The sequence below is a fragment of the Salmo salar genome, chromosome ssa01, assembly GCF_905237065.1.
Source record: "Salmo salar chromosome ssa01, Ssal_v3.1, whole genome shotgun sequence".
NCBI lineage: Eukaryota > Metazoa > Chordata > Actinopteri > Salmoniformes > Salmonidae > Salmo > Salmo salar.
Genome location: NC_059442.1, coordinates 91,347,429 through 91,363,180, shown reverse-complemented (window position 1 = coordinate 91,363,180; position 15,752 = coordinate 91,347,429). Strand labels below are relative to the sequence as shown.

The window sequence follows — 15,752 nt, the reverse complement described above, 5'->3', positions numbered from 1 at the left end:
GCCACGCACCACAACCTAGTCCTGCAGATGAGTCGCAGTGGTGTGTATTGCCTCCCAATGAAATGAATCGATTTCTGCCTGAACACATACAGTTGACACAACCGATGTGCGTGAGGCGTCATGAGTAGGATTATGTGTTTTCACATGCAAAAGTGATTAGCTTTACCAATGAAAACGAGATAGAAAATAATTAAAACATACAACATATATTTTCAACAATGTATGTTTCTGAACGATGCACCATGCTGCCTTGTAGACAAAATGACCGAGCAGCACATACTGTTCGATTTGAGAAGGGCGCTCCCGCTCCTCCCTCCCCGCTTTCGACCGATGACGTAACAGGCCTTCACCCAGTGCCGCGCGGCAGCATAATCGAATCCACCCAATCAGATACATGTTTTCAAAAGGTTGGACAATCTAAGTGGTGCAGAGGTAGTCTCCAAGTTCCAACCAGCCAATAGAAAAGGGCACAAAAGTGACGCATCCAGCCCTCAGCTGTTTTTGTTTTTGTCTGCCTCCTGCTAACTCTAGAAGTTAGGGTTAAAACGGAATACAAGCGCCGTGTTCTAAAGTAGAAGCAACAAATAATTTTAGTTTCAGGATACAAGCCATCAATTTCCAATTTGTATAGCATGTATTACATTGTAATAACTAATCTCAAGCGCATACGTGTGTAGAGGAGCTGGGTTTCGGAGTGATCGATCCGAACACAGGCCACTGAACTAGGGAAGTGGAGCAGGACAGGATAATCACTGTGGACGAGATGGAGGAACGGGAGACATCCGACGGTCCGGGAGGGCCTCAAGGCTTGATCAGCGCCTCGTTCAACCAGGACACCACGTAAGCAAGCGCCCTGTCTGCCAACTCGGGCCAGTTCTAGCGTATTCAACGTGTCACACTGTTAGAAGATTCTTCTTGCATAATCTAGGCAGTAAATCTGTATGCGTCCGTCTAGCTGTAATATGGTCTGTCTGTAGTTTATCAATGTTAATACAATTGTCCCATGGTGTCTCATCAACACAGTTCCTAAAATATAGGTTAGTACCTTGTGAAGTAGGCCACCACACTACGAAGGCTTATAGATAGATGGCCAGAGAAAAGTATCCAGGCAAGATTTGACCTACAGTAGAGATACTGGTCAGCACAGCAGACTATTGTGCAAATTAGGTTTTTGTCTCGGATGATGACACATGCAATGAGTTGTGGAACTGTCATGATTTCTTGAAGCACTAAGGCTATCACCACTGCATGCATGGGGCGGTTGGATGAATTGCATTATGACAATGGGTCTTTGGGTATGGGATCCCATGCTCGGTAACATTATGAATGTTGGAAGTTGAGTGTGAGTGATAGAGGAGCAGCCAGACACTGTTGATCTACAGGGCGGTTACAGGTGTAGTAACAGCCAGGTGGTCAAACACACATGTTAATGTTAGATCCCTCCCATTTTCAATCATCCTCAGACATGATAAGACAAGCAGCAGTTAGGCTATATGTTGCCTGGGATAGGCCTATATCCCACTGAACCACGCACCTGTTCCACTCTGGGTAGTGGTTGCCCTCAGGCAGAGATCTAGGATCAGCTCACCCTCCACATAGCGTAACCTAAACCATAAGGGGGAAATGTTAAACTGATATTAGATCAGTGTCTACTCTAGAATGAATATGATCCTATACCTTCCTAGTCCATCCTATTCCACCTGTTGACAGATGCCTGTCCCTCTTTTTCTCTACACAGTATCTCTGTATATGCCCATAGTTTGCTTGATTATCAGTGTTGTTTGAAGTGCTTAGGGTGATCACATGACCTGAGTCAACTCTTGCTGTGTTGACCATACAGCACACTGTGTATCCTTCATTTCCCCTGATTGCTATATATAGCTCAGTGGGTAGTGAGGCATTTCATGTATCCCCTACATTTCCTGGTAAGCGGAGTGTGTACAAAGGCTTTCCTTAGAAAACATCCTCTGCCTCTGTCCATCCTCTGTCCAATCAGCCTTTCCGCTCATAAGCGTAGCATAATTTACGAATGCACTGAGTAAAGGTAGTAGCTGATAGAGGTGTCCCGGTTAGAGAACAAGGATAGGGAGAGAGACTTGAGGTTCAGTTTACAGCGTTTGAGCTCCCATTTATTTTCTCCAATCAAAGATGCATTTCATTTCCATTAATTACATTTGTGTGGTTTTGATATTGGACTCACAGATAACAAAAAGATAAATGCTCGAGAGGTTTTTACAACTGCCCGGATTGTTTGGCACTGAACTCATTTGATTTTATTGTATGGTTTTTCCATTGTTAGTTCATTTAGTTTAAGCGGTATAGCATGTGTAGCTCTGTGTTGTTGTTTGTGTCACACTGCTTTGCTTTATCTTGGCCAGGTCGCAGTTGTAAATGAGAACTTGTTCTCAACTAGCCTACCTGGTTAAATAAAGGTGAAATTTAAAAAAAGGTAGATTATTTAGATTATGGCACAACAAGTGAACATCCAGCCTATTTGGTTATATCATATTAACAAACTGTAACCTTCAAGCAAACCTTGAGAGGGGATTATGATGAAACCATTATGGTGGTTTACAACTCTACACCTTTATAGTGAATTATAGACTACACACATAGTGGACGCCATCTTGGATGTGTAACAACAGTTGGGGCTCTGTGTGTTTCAGGTCTCTATCAGTGGGCACTAAGTCAGGCTACAGACTCTTCTCTGTCACCTCAGTGGACAAGATGGACTGCATCCACGAAGGAGGTGAGTGAGTGTCCTTATAGCCTGTGTGTACTGGTAGCTACAGTTAAACACAAAGCTGGTATCCTAGCACCGGGACAAAACAAACACCCAATAAGCTGTGGTCAGGTCAACTAGCATGGTTGAACAGTAGTCTTGTAACCAGAGAACAAGTTGTTCTAAGCTGACATAGCCCTCCCTCTCCCACATATGTAAACAATGGTAGAGAGCAGTGTGTTACACCATAAGCCTGTTCCCAGTAATGCATTCTGCAAGTATTTTATCAGTGTTTCGTATCACAGAGAGAGGAAAGTGTGTGATTCTATGAATGTTTTAGTTTGAGTATTGAATGAATGATGGAATGAATGATGGAAAGTGTGTGTGCATGTGTGTGGTATGTGTGTGTGTATTCTATGTGCAGTGTGATTTATATTAGCACTTGTATGTGATTTAACCCTTCCCTCCCCCCTTCCAACTTCCCTCCCTCTCCCCTTCCCCTCCCTCCCTCTCCCCTCCCTCTCCTTCCTCTTCCTCTTCCCTCCCTCACCTTCCCCTCCCTCTCCTTCCCCTCCCTCCCTCTCCCTCCCCTTCCCCATCCCTTCCCTCCCTCTCCCAGCGGAGTGTCCAGACGTGTACATTGTGGAGCGGTTGTTCTCCAGCAGTCTGGTGGTGGTGGTCAGTCTCTCCATGCCCCGACGTATGAACGTCTACCACTTCAAAAGGGGAACAGAGATCTGCAACTATAGCTACTCTAACAACATCCTCTCAGTCCGGCTCAACAGACAGGTAATGGACCTCTTCCAAACCCATTCCTCACCGCTACACGCTTAAAAAAAGGTGCTATCTAAAATGTTAAAGGGTTCCCCATAGGACAGCCGAAGAACCCTTTTAGAACCCTTTTTTCTAAGACTGTATACTTAGGTCAGATTGAGGCCCCATTCCAATCCAATCTCTCTCACCAATCCTGAGATCAGTTCCCATTGCAAACCTATCCCATCTTCCAGCTCTGCTGCAGCGTTTCCCTCTCTGTCCCCTGTAGAGGCTGGTGGTGTGTCTGGAGGAGTCCGTCTACATCCACAACATCAAAGACATGAAGCTGCTGAAGACGCTGCTCAACACGCCCCATAACCCCTCAGGTACTGAATACACACACACACACACACACACACACATCATTCATCATACCCTCAACTATGCTCAGTTTCTAAACACAGACAAACCCTCCAACCCGTCAGGTCTCTGTGCCCTCTCTGTGAACCATGGTAACTCCTACCTGGCGTACCCTGGCAGTCAGACCATCGGAGAGATCATGGTCTATGACGCCAACAACCTGGTAAGACCTGATATTCAAATGACTTCTGCCACCACTGCTATTCAAACCGCTGTCTGCACAGCACAACACAGGGGGTATTCATGTTGACCACAATGGCAGCTTGTGGGTTAGCTAGTAGAGTAGTTGGAGAGGTAGTTGAGCTGCCTTAATACCTTTGGGTACATGAAGTACAGTCATTGCATGTCACGGCTGTTGAAGTGGTCACAGGTTGATGATGTCACTAATGTGTGACCTGTGTTTTCCTCAGAGCAAGGTGACGATGATCCCAGCCCATGACAGTCCCCTGGCTGCCCTCACATTCAACACTTCAGGAACCAAACTGGCCAGTGCCTCCGAGAGGGTGAGTCTGACTGTTCCTTTCTCTCCCTTTCTGGTTGTCTCTGCCTGTCTTTCAACTGTACCTCTCACTATAACATACATACATACATACATACATACATACATACATACATACATACATACATACATACAGTGTACAAAACATTAAGAACACTTACACCTGTTGTTGTTTTGCCCATTCACCCTCTGAATGACACACATACACAATCCATTTCTCAATTGTCTCAAGGCTTAAAAATCCTTCTTTAAACTGTCTCCTCCCCTTCATCTACACTGGTTGAAGTGGATTTAACAAGTGTCATCAATAAGGGATCATAGTTTTCCCCTGGATTCACCTGGTCAGTCTGTCATGGAAAGAGCAGGTGTTCCTAATGTTTTGTGCACTCAGTGTACATCTCTGTCTACGGTTCTATCTGATCATCTCCTCCTCCTCCGATCCAGGGTACAGTGATCAGAGTGTTCACCATCCCAGAGGGACAGAGGCTGTTTGAGTTCCGTAGAGGGATGAAGAGGTCAGTTTATACCAGACTATAGATACTACATGTGTAGACAGACTATAGATACTACATGTGTAGACAGACTATAGATACTACATGTGTAGACAGACTATAGATACTACATGTGTAGACAGACTATAGATACTACATGTGTAGACAGACTATAGATACTACATGTGTAGACAGACTATAGGTACTACATGTGTAGACAGACTATAGGTACTACATGTGTAGACAGACTACAGATACGACAGATACAGTGGGGGGGGAAGTATTTGATCCCCTGCTGATTTTGTACGTTTGCCCACTTACAAAGAAATGACCAGTCTATAATTTTAATGGTAGGTTTATTTGAACAGTGAGAGACAGAATAACAACAAAAAAATCCAGAAAAACGCATGTCAAAAATGTTATAAAATGATTTGCATTTTAATGAGGGAAATAAGTATTTGACCCCTCTGCAAAACATGACTTAGTACTTGGTGGCAAAACCCTTGTTGGCAATCAGAGGTCAGACGTTTCTTGTAGTTGGCCACCAGGTTTGCACACATCTCAGGAGGGATTTTGTCCCACTCCTCTTTGCAGATCTTCTCCAAGTCATTAAGGTTTCGAGCCTGACATTTGGCAACTCGAACCTTCAGCTCCCTCCACAGATTTTCTATGGGATTAAGGTCTGGAGACTGGCTAGGCCACTCCAGGACCTTAATGTGCTTCTTCTTGAGCCACTCCTTTGTTGCCTTGGCCGTGTGTTTTGGGTCATTGTCATGCTGGAATACCCATCCACGACCCATTTTCAATGCCCTGGCTGAGGGAAGGAGGTTCTCACCCAAGATTAGACGGTACATCGTCCCTTTGATGCGGTGAAGTTGTCCTGTCCCCTTAGCAGAAAACCACCCCCAAAGCATAATGTTTCCACCTCTATGTTTGACGGTGGGGATGTTGTTCTTGGGGTCATAGGCAGCATTCTTCCTCCTCCAAACACGGTGAGTTGAGTTGATGCCAAAGAGCTCCATTTTGGTCTCATCTGACCACAACACTTTCACTAGTTGTCCTCTGAATCATTCAGATGTTCACTGGCAAACTTCAGACGGGCATGTATATGTATTTTTGAGCAGGGGGACCTTGCGGGTGCTGCAGGATTTCAGTCCTTCACGGCGTAGTGTGTTACCAATTGTTTTCTTGGTGACTATGGTCCCAGATGCCTTGAGATCATTGACAAGATCCTCCCGTGTAGTTCTGGGCTGATTCCTCACCGTTCTCATGATCATTGCAACTCCACGAGGTGAGATCTTGCATGGAGCCCCAGGCCGAGGGATATTGACAGTTCTTATGTGTTTCTTCCATTTGCGAATAATCACACCAAATGTTGTCACCTTCTCACCAAGCTGCTTGGCGATGGTCTTGTAGCCCATTCCAGCCTTGTGTAGGTCAACAATCTTGTCCCTGACATCCTTGGAGAGCTCTTTGGTCTTGGCCATGGTGGAGAGTTTGGAATCTGATTGATTGATTGCTTCTGTGGACAGGTGTCTTCTATACAGGTAACAAGCTGTGGTTAGGAGCACTCACTTTAAGAGTGTGCTCCTAATCTCAGCTCGTTACCTGTATAAAAGACACCTGGGAGCCAGAAATCTTTCTGATTGAGAAGGGGTCAAATACTTATTTCCCTCATTAAAATGCAAATCAATTTATAACATTTTTTACATGCGTTTTTCTGGATATTTTTGTTGTTATTCTGTCTCTTACTGTTCAAAAAAACCTACCATTAAAATTATAGACTGATCATTTCTTTGTCAGTGGGCAAACGTAGAAAATCAGCAGGGGATCAAATACTTTCCCCCCCACTGTACTACCTGTGTTGACAGACACTACAGATACTAGACACTACAGATCAAATCAAATCAACAGTTATTTGTCACATGCGCCGAACAGGTGTAGACCTTACCATGAAACGCTTACTTTATAAGCCCTTAACTCTATTTTCTTAAAACGGCATTGTTGGTTAAGAAAATATTTACAAAAAAACAAACATATAAAATAACAATACCGAGGCTATATACAGTGGGTACCGATACCGAGTCAGTGTGTGCGGGTAGTCGAGGTCATTTGTACATGTATGTAGGGGTAAAGTGACTATGCATAGATATTAAACAGCGAGTAGCAGCAGTGTAAAAACAGGGAGGGGATAAGTTACCAGCCTCAGAAATTGCATCCCAAATAAATGCATCACAGATTTCAAGTAAGACACATCTCAACATCAACTGTTTTGAGGAGACTGCGTAAATCAGGCCTTCATGGTCGAATTGCTGCAAAGAAAGCACTACTAAAGGACACCAGTAAGAAGAAGAGACTTGCTTGGGCCAAGAAACACGAGCAATGGACATTAGACCAGTAGAAATCTGTAATTTGGTCTGATGATTCCAAATTTGCAATTTTTGGTTCCAACCGCCGTGTCTTTGTGAGACGCAGAGTAGGTGAACGGATGATTTCCGCATGTGTGGTTCCCACCGTGAAGCATGGAGGTGTGATGGTGTGGGGGTGCTTTGCTGGTGACAGTGTTTGTGATTTATTTAGAATTCAAGGCACAGTTAACCAGCATGGCTACCACAGCATTCTGCAGCGATACGCCATCCCATCTGGTTTGCGCTTAGTGGGACCATCATTTGTTTTTCAACAGGACAATGACCCAATACAACTCCAGGCTGTGTAAGGGCTATTTGACCAAGAAGGAGAGTGATGGAGTGCTGCATCAGATGACCTGGCCTCCACAATCACCCAACCTCAACCCAATTGAGATGGTTTGGGATGAGTTGGACCGCAGAGTGAAGGAAAAGCAGCCAACAAGTGCTCAGCATAGAATAAGGCTGTAACGTAACAAAATGTTTAAAAAGTCAAGGGTTCTGGATACTTTCCGAATGCACTATATATAGGGCAGCAGCTTCTAAGGTGCTAGGTTGAGTACCGAATGGTAGCCGGCTAGTGAAGGCTGTTTAACGGTCTGATGGCCTTGAGATAGAATATGTTTTTCAGTCTCTCGGTCACAGCTTTGATGCACCTGCACTGACCTCGTCTTCTGGATGATAGCGGGGTGAACAGGTAGTGGCTCGGGTGGTTGATGTCCTTGATGATATTTTTGGCCTTCCTGTGACATCGGATGCTATAGGTGTCCTGGAGGGCAGGCAGTGAGACCCCAGTGATGCGTTGGGCAGACCGCACCACCCTCTGGAGAGGCTTGCGGTTGCGGGTGGTGCAGTTGCCGTACCAGGCGGTGATACAGCCCGACAGGATGCTCTCAATTGTGCATCTGTAAACATTTGAGGGTCTTAGGAGCCAAGCCAAATTTCTTCAGCCTTCTTAACCACACTGTCTGTGTGGGTGGACCATTTTAGATGGTCAGTGATGTGAACACCGAGGAACTTGAAGCTTACCACCTTCTCCACTGCGGTCCCGTCGATGGGGATATGGATGTGCTCCCTCTGCTGTTTCCTGAAGTCCACGATCAGCTCCTTCATTTTGTTAACGTTGAGGTTATTTTCCTGGAAACACTCCACCAGGGACCTCCTCCCTGTAGGCTGTCTCGTCATGGGTGAACAGGGAGTACAGGAGGGGGCTGAGCAAACACCCTTGTGTGGCCCCAGTGTTGAGGATCAGCGAAGTGGAGGTGATGTTTCCCATCTTCACCACCTGGGGGCAGCCCGTCAGGAAGTCCAGGACCCAGTTGCACAGGGCGGGGTTCAGACCCAGGGCCCCGAGCTTAATGATGAGCTTGGAGGGTACTAAGGTGTTGAAGGCTGAGCTGTAGTTAATGAACAGCATTCTGACGTAGGTATTCCTCTTGTCCAGGGCAGTGTGCAGTGCGATGGCGATTGCATCCTCTGTGGATCTATTGGGGCGGTAAGCAAATTGAAGTGAGTCTAGGGTGTCAGGTAAGGTAGAGGTGAATTTATCCTTAACTAGCCTCTCAAAGCACTTAATGATGACAGAAGAGGGTGCTATGGGGCGATAGTCATTTTGTTCAGTTAACTTTGCTTTCTTGCATACATGAACAATAGAGGACATCTTGAAGCAAGTGGGGACTGTAGTGTCTGTGGTATCTGTAGTCTGTCTACACATGTAGTGTCTGTAGTGTCTGTAATATATGTAGTGTCTGTAGTGTCTGTTCTATCTTTAGTGTCCCCTTCTGAGGGGGAAAAGACGTTGTCGTGCCCTCTTCACAACTTTCTTGGTGTGTTTGGACATTACATATACTACATGTGTAGACAGACTACAGACACTACAAATACTACACACACTACTGATACTACACACACTACTGATACTACATGTGTAGACAGACTACAGATACTACAGACACTACTGATACTAAACTCAGCAAAAAAAGAAACGTCCTCACTGTCAACTGCGTTTATTTTCAGCAAACGTAACGTGTAAATATTTGTATGAACATAACAAGATTCAACAACTGAGCCATAAACTGAACAAGTTCCACAGACATGTGACTAACAGAAATGTAATAATGTGTCCCTGAACAAAGGGGGGGTCAAAAGTAACAGTCAGTATCTGGTGTGGCCACCAGCTGCATTAAGTACTGCAGTGCATCTCCTCATGGACTGCACCAGATTTGCCAGTTCTTGCTGAGAGATGTTACCCCACTCTTCCACCAAGGCACCTGGAAGTTCCTGGACATTTCTGAGGGGAATGGCCCTAGCCCTTACCCTCTGATCCAACAGGTCCCAGACGTGCTCAATGGGATTGAGATCCAGGCAGAACACTGACATTCCTGTCTTGCAGGAAATCACGCACAGAACAAGCAGTATCACTGGTGGCATTGTCATGCTGGAGGGTCATGTCAGGATGAGTCTGCAGGAAGGGTACCACATGAGGGAGGAGGATGTCTTCCCTGTAATGCACAGTGTTGAGATTGCCTGCAATCTCAGTCCGATGAGGATGGGTTTGTGCCCATAGGCGACGTTGTTGCCGGTGATGTCCGGTGAGGACCTGCCTTACAACAGGCCTACAAGCCCTTAGTCCAGCCTCTCTCAGCCTATTATTGATGGAGGGATTGTGCGTTCCTGGTGTAACTCGGGCAGTTGTTGTTGACATCCTGTACCTGTCCCGCAGGTGTGATGTTCGGATGTACCAATCCTGTGCAGGTGTTGTTACACATGGTCTGCCACTGCGAGGACGATCAGCTGTCCGTCCTGTCTCCCTGTAGCACCGTCTTAGGCGTCTCACACTACGGACATTGCAATTTATTGCCCTGGCCACATCTGCAGTCCTCATGCCTCCTTGCAGCATGCCTAAGGCATGTTCACGCAGATGAGCAGGGACCCTGGGCATCTTTCTTTTGGTGTTTTTCAGAGTCAGTAGAAAGGCCTCTTTAGTGTCCTATGTTTTCATAACTGTGACCTTAATTGTCTACCGTCTGTAAGCTGTTAGTGTCTTAACGACCGTTCCACAGGTGCATGTTCATTAATTGTTTATGGTTCATTGAACAAGCATGGGAAACAGTGTTTAAACCCTTTACCATGAAGATCTGTGAAGTTATTTGGATTTTTACTAATTATCTTTGAAAGACAGGGTCCTGAAAAAGGGACGTTTATTTTGTTGCTGAGTTTATGTGTAGACCGACTACAGATATTGCAGTCACTGCAGACACTGCAGATATTACAGACACTACATACACTACAGATATTACTGATAATACAGAACAGACACTAAACACTACATGTGTAGACAGAATACAGATATGACAGACACAACAGGTACTACATGTGTAGACAGACTACAGAACGATTCCAAGGTATTGTAGTGGTAGGTTTGGTATCTTGGGGGATGATGACTCTTACCATGTGTGTCTGTGTCTCAGGTATGTGAGTATCAGCTCGTTGTCCTTTAGTTCAGATGCACAGTTCCTCTGTGCCTCCAGCAACACAGAGACGGTCCATATCTTCAAACTGGAACAGCACAGCCCCAGGTACTCACTGTTTACTCTCCAGATTTGGTTGTGTTGATCGTCTTACGACATGTCCCTTTCTGGTTCTCAGTGGCTAGTTGTCAGGTGTGTTCAATGCTTTATGTTAGTTTTGTCTCTGTAGTCAGTCAGGAAGAGCAGTGCGATTTACTCCTGCCTGTCTCCTCTGCCTGTCTCTAGTCGAGATGGCGAGTCTCCTACGTGGGGTGCCTACGTGGGGAAGATGTTCACAGCAGCCAGCACCTACCTTCCCTCCCAGGTCTCTGACATGATGCACCAAGACCGGGCCTTTGCCACCGTACGACTCAACATGTTCGGACTCAAGAACGTATGCGCCTTGTCCACGTAAGTTTGTGTGTGTGTGTTTGCGGGGGGATGCAGGGCGGTAGGTGTGTCACTTTATTTTACAGTCCTATTACTTGCTATATTTTCAGGGTTCAGAAGCTACCTCGTCTGCTGGTGGCGTCATCAGATGGACATCTCTACATCTATAACATTGACCCACAGGACGGAGGAGAGTGTGTTCTGGTCAGGAAACACAGGTGAGGGACTGGATTCCGGTCAGGAAACACAGGTGAGGGACTGGATTCCGGTCAGGAAACACAGGTGAGGGACTGGGTTCCGGTCAGGAAACACAGGTGAGGGACTGGGTTCCGGTCAGGAAACACAGGTGAGGGACTGGGTTCCGGTCAGGAAACACAGGTGAGGAATTGGGATCTGGTCAGGAATCACAGGTGGGGGACTGGGTTCTGTGTGTGAGCCTCAGAGTTGGGGTCAATTCCATTTCATTTCCAGTCCATTCAGGAAGCAAAATTACATTCCAATTCCAATTAATTTCAATGCTTTTCAATGAAGAAAATGTGGAATTTGATTTACTTTCTGACTTGACTGGAATTGAAATGGAATTGACTCCAACCCTGGTGAGCATATATGTGTGCTTAAGCATGTTTGTATATGTGCGTGAACTCAGGCTCTCTTTGTGTTTTCTCCAGGCTATTTGAAGGAGATGAGGCGCCACAGGAAGCACAACAGGAAGAGGAGGAGCCAGAGGATGGAAGGTCCCTCCCACCGTCAACCAGCCCATCATACGCTGCCACTGTGTCTGTCCCCTCGACCCCACCCTCTTCTACCACTCTCACAGGTAATGTGTGTGGTTTGCTTCATGAATGTAGTATGTCTTACCTTGTGTGATTAACCCCTGTGCGGCCTACGGGACGGACATCCAGTGAAAAATCCTATCTCCATTAGCATAACAACATTTAATAATTTTTTTTTTCAGTTTTTTTTCAAATTATATCGTTTTATAGATACACCTCCCCTAAATCGAACCCTGTCCGATTTCAAAAAGGCTTTACAGCAAAAGCAAAACATTAGATTATGTTAGAGGAGTATATCCTAAAAGTAGCCACATAGCCATTTTCCGACCAACCACATGCATCACAAATAACCAAAAAACAGCTAAATGCAGCACTAACCTTTGACAATCTTCATCAGATGACACACCTAGGACATCATGTTACACAATACATGCATTCTTTTGTTCGATAAAGTTCATATTTAAATATAAAAACAGCATTTTACATCGGTGCGTAACGTTGACTAACTATTTTCCCTCAAATGCATCCGATGAAACAGCGCTACAATTTACTAAATTACTATTCGAAAACATTTTTAAAATGTAATATTGTCATTCTAAGATTTATAGATGAATATCTCTTGAAAGCACCTGTAATGCCAGATTTAAAAATAACTTTACTGGGTAATCACACTTTGCGATAAAATGGGATGCGATACTCAGAACAATAGGCTACCGTTACAGGTCAGCGCCATCTTGGAACAATCGCATATCAAATCTAGTCTTGTATACTATTGTCAATAATCCCTTACCTTTGGTTGTCTTCATCAGAAAGCACTTCCAGGAATCCCAGGTCCACAACAAATGTATTTTCGTTCGAAAAAGTTCATCCTTTATGTTCCATTAGCTTGTTGTTGTTAGCGCGTTCTGAAGGCTGCACCAAAAGATCCGACGTGCGCGGGGCTACTCTTTCAACAAAATGCATTTTTTTCTTATTTAGGTTCGTTCAAACATGTCAAACGTTGTATAACATAAATCTTTAGGGCCTTTTTCAACCAGAGCTCCAATAAGATTCGAGGGGGACGATTGCATTGTGTTTCAAAACGTTTCGAAAGGGGAGGGTAGCTAGGGGCGCCGGCGTCATAATGGTGATGGCCCTCTCCGTGTGACCACGTTCCACAGTGTGTCATTCTGTCAGTTTTCACAGTAGGAGACTCAAATCACTTTGTAAAGACTGGGGACATCTAGTGGAAGCAATAGGACGTGCTCAATGAACCATAGCTCACGGTGTGATTAATAGGCAACGTGATGAAGTTGAGTCCGCAATTCAGAATTCCACTTCCTGTTTCGATCTGTCTCGGGGTTTTGACTGCCATATGAGTTCTGTTATACTCACAGACACCATTCAAACAGTTTTAGAAACTTTAGGGTGTTTTCTATCCACAAGTATTAATTATATGCATATCCTAGCTTCTGAGTTTGAGTAGTAGGCCGTTTAACATTTTTCAAAATGCGCTGTGGCGCCCCCTATCCTAGGCGACCGTCAAGAGGTTAAGGACTTTTTTCAATCCGTATCACAGAAGTTCAGCTTTACAGCGTGATTGAAATTTAAAGGAAATGTTCCTGCTTTAGCGGAAACTGCATCACGGTAAATGCTGCATATGTCGGCTCAATTGGAAATTACCTTTAAATGTGTATTGTGGAATCTGTACATTTTCAGCTTTATAGAGTGAATACAGCCCTTAGTCTGGTGACGTGCCCTGTAATCTCTCTTCCCAGGCTACTCAGAGGATGGAGGGGCTGAGAAAGGGGATGTGATCCCTGAACATGAGTTTGCCGAGGGACCCGTCTGTCTGGATGACGAGAACGAGTTTCCTCCCGTCAGCAAACAGACCAACTGACCCACCACTTCCCTGGAACCAATCAACTGGAGCCATTCACGCAAGAAGGAAGTATATCAGTGTTAAGAGAACCCCCCCACCCCATGTCCCCAACGAGCCAATCAAATGGGAGAAATGTAGATGCGAGTGTTGATTGGTTACTCTCATGTGCCATTCAGAAGTAGAGTGTGGCTAGATAGTAGACCCGTCTCTGTACATTGTCTTATACCTGGCCCTAAAGGTCAGTATGAATACAATTTAAATCCATTCCCTAACTATCAGAAGGGAAGCAGGTCTGGGCTATGAATTTGTAGCCTTCCTCTAGTCTAATATTAACCAATGTTTAACCTGGTTAAAAAGGGACTTTAATATTGAATTGCATTCATATAGAGCTATTGAGAAGTGCTCTGAGCGCTTAACCATTCAATTGTACTTTTATAACCTGTTAAGTATCATTTAGTGATTTATAACACTGACTGGATAGTGAGGTCCGAGTCGTATTCTGCTGCTTGATGCAGATTGGCTAGAACCCAGTGTAGGGTGGAAGAGTGCAGAGACGGGCACAGACAGACTGTCTTATCAGTGGGCTATAGCTGTGCCACGCCCCGAGAGAGAAGAGGGGGGGGGAGGGAGAGAGAGGGGATGGTGGAATAGAGAAGGAGAGAGAGAGGACTTCTATCATATGTCTTGAGGTGATGTTTTTTAACTTATCTCTAGAAAAAAGGTGGGAAGAATAATAACATACTGATAATGTGAAAAACTTGATTTATAGTATTGTAGATTCTTACAGGTCCTTTTATTTCAGTGATAATATTATTAACACCATTGACTAAATAATGTTGAATATTGTAACATTTCAGACATGATGTAGATGTTTTTACTTTGTAAAAAATAATGTTGACTTGTACTAAATATTATTTTGGAATATGAAATTAGAATTATTCATCAATGCATTAGACCTACGGTAATTAAGTGAAGGTTTTGGCGGAAAGTGGATTTTTGTTATATATATATATATATATATATATATATATATATACTCAAAAAAATAAAGGGAACACTAAAATAACACATCCTAGATCTGAATGAATAAAATAATCTTATTAAATACTTTTTTCTTTACATAGTTGAATGTGCTGACAACAAAATCACACAAAAATAATCAATGGAAATGCAATTTATCAACCCATGGAGGTCTGGATTTGGAGTCACACTCAAAATTAAAGTGGAAAACCACACTACAGGCTGATCCAACTTTGATGTAATGTCCTTAAAACAAGTCAAAATGAGGCTCAGTAGTGTGTGTGGCCTCCACGTGCCTGTATGACCTCCCTACAACGCCTGGGCATGCTCCTGATGAGGTGGCGGATGGTCTCCTGAGGGATCTCCTCCCAGACCTGGACTAAAGCATCCGCCAACTCCTGGACAGTCTGTGGTGCAACGTGGCGTTGGTGGATGGAGCGAGACATGATGTCCCAGATGTGCTCAATTGGATTCAGGTCTGGGGAATGGGCGGGCCAGTCCATAGCATCAATGCCTTCCTCTTGCAGGAACTGCTGACACACTCCAGCCGCATGCGGTCTAGCATTGTCTTGCATTAGGAGGAACCCAGGGCCAATCTCATCTCGGTACCTAATGGCAGTCAGGCTACCTCTGGCGAGCACATGGAGGGCTGTGCGGCCCCCCAAAGAAATGCCACCCCACACCATGACTGACCCACCGCCAAACCGGTCATGCTGGAGGATGTTGCAGGCAGCAGAACATTCTCCACGGCATCTCCAGACTCTGTCACATGTGCTCAGTGTGAACCTGCTTTCATTTGTGAAGAGCACAGGGCGCCAGTGGCGAATTTGCCAATCTTGGTGTTCTCTGGCAAATGCCAAACGTCCTGCACGGTGTTGGGCTGTAAGCACAACCCCCACCTGTGGACGT

The 15,752-nt window shown here is 44.9% G+C and overlaps 1 protein-coding gene across 2 annotated transcripts; it reads left to right on the top strand.

The window, feature by feature from the left end:
- Positions 1-471: 471 nt before the first annotated feature.
- On the top strand, positions 472-14,745 carry LOC106610342 (WD repeat domain phosphoinositide-interacting protein 1). Of its 2 annotated transcripts, XM_014209659.2 has the most exons (13): positions 472-840; positions 2,667-2,749; positions 3,342-3,511; positions 3,765-3,861; positions 3,961-4,058; positions 4,306-4,398; positions 4,839-4,909; positions 8,735-8,785; positions 10,761-10,868; positions 11,046-11,210; positions 11,300-11,407; positions 11,858-12,006; positions 13,720-14,745. In XM_014209659.2, the coding sequence occupies exons 1-13, from the start codon at positions 764-766 to the stop codon at positions 13,839-13,841; spliced, it is 1,392 nt and encodes a 463-aa protein (XP_014065134.2). In that variant the 5' UTR covers positions 472-763; the 3' UTR covers positions 13,842-14,745. The 2 variants fall into 2 exon arrangements, with proteins under 2 accessions (XP_014065134.2, XP_014065142.2); XM_014209667.2 differs by lacking the exon at positions 8,735-8,785 and having other exon boundaries at positions 474-840.
- The last annotated feature ends 1,007 nt before the right edge of the window (positions 14,746-15,752 follow it).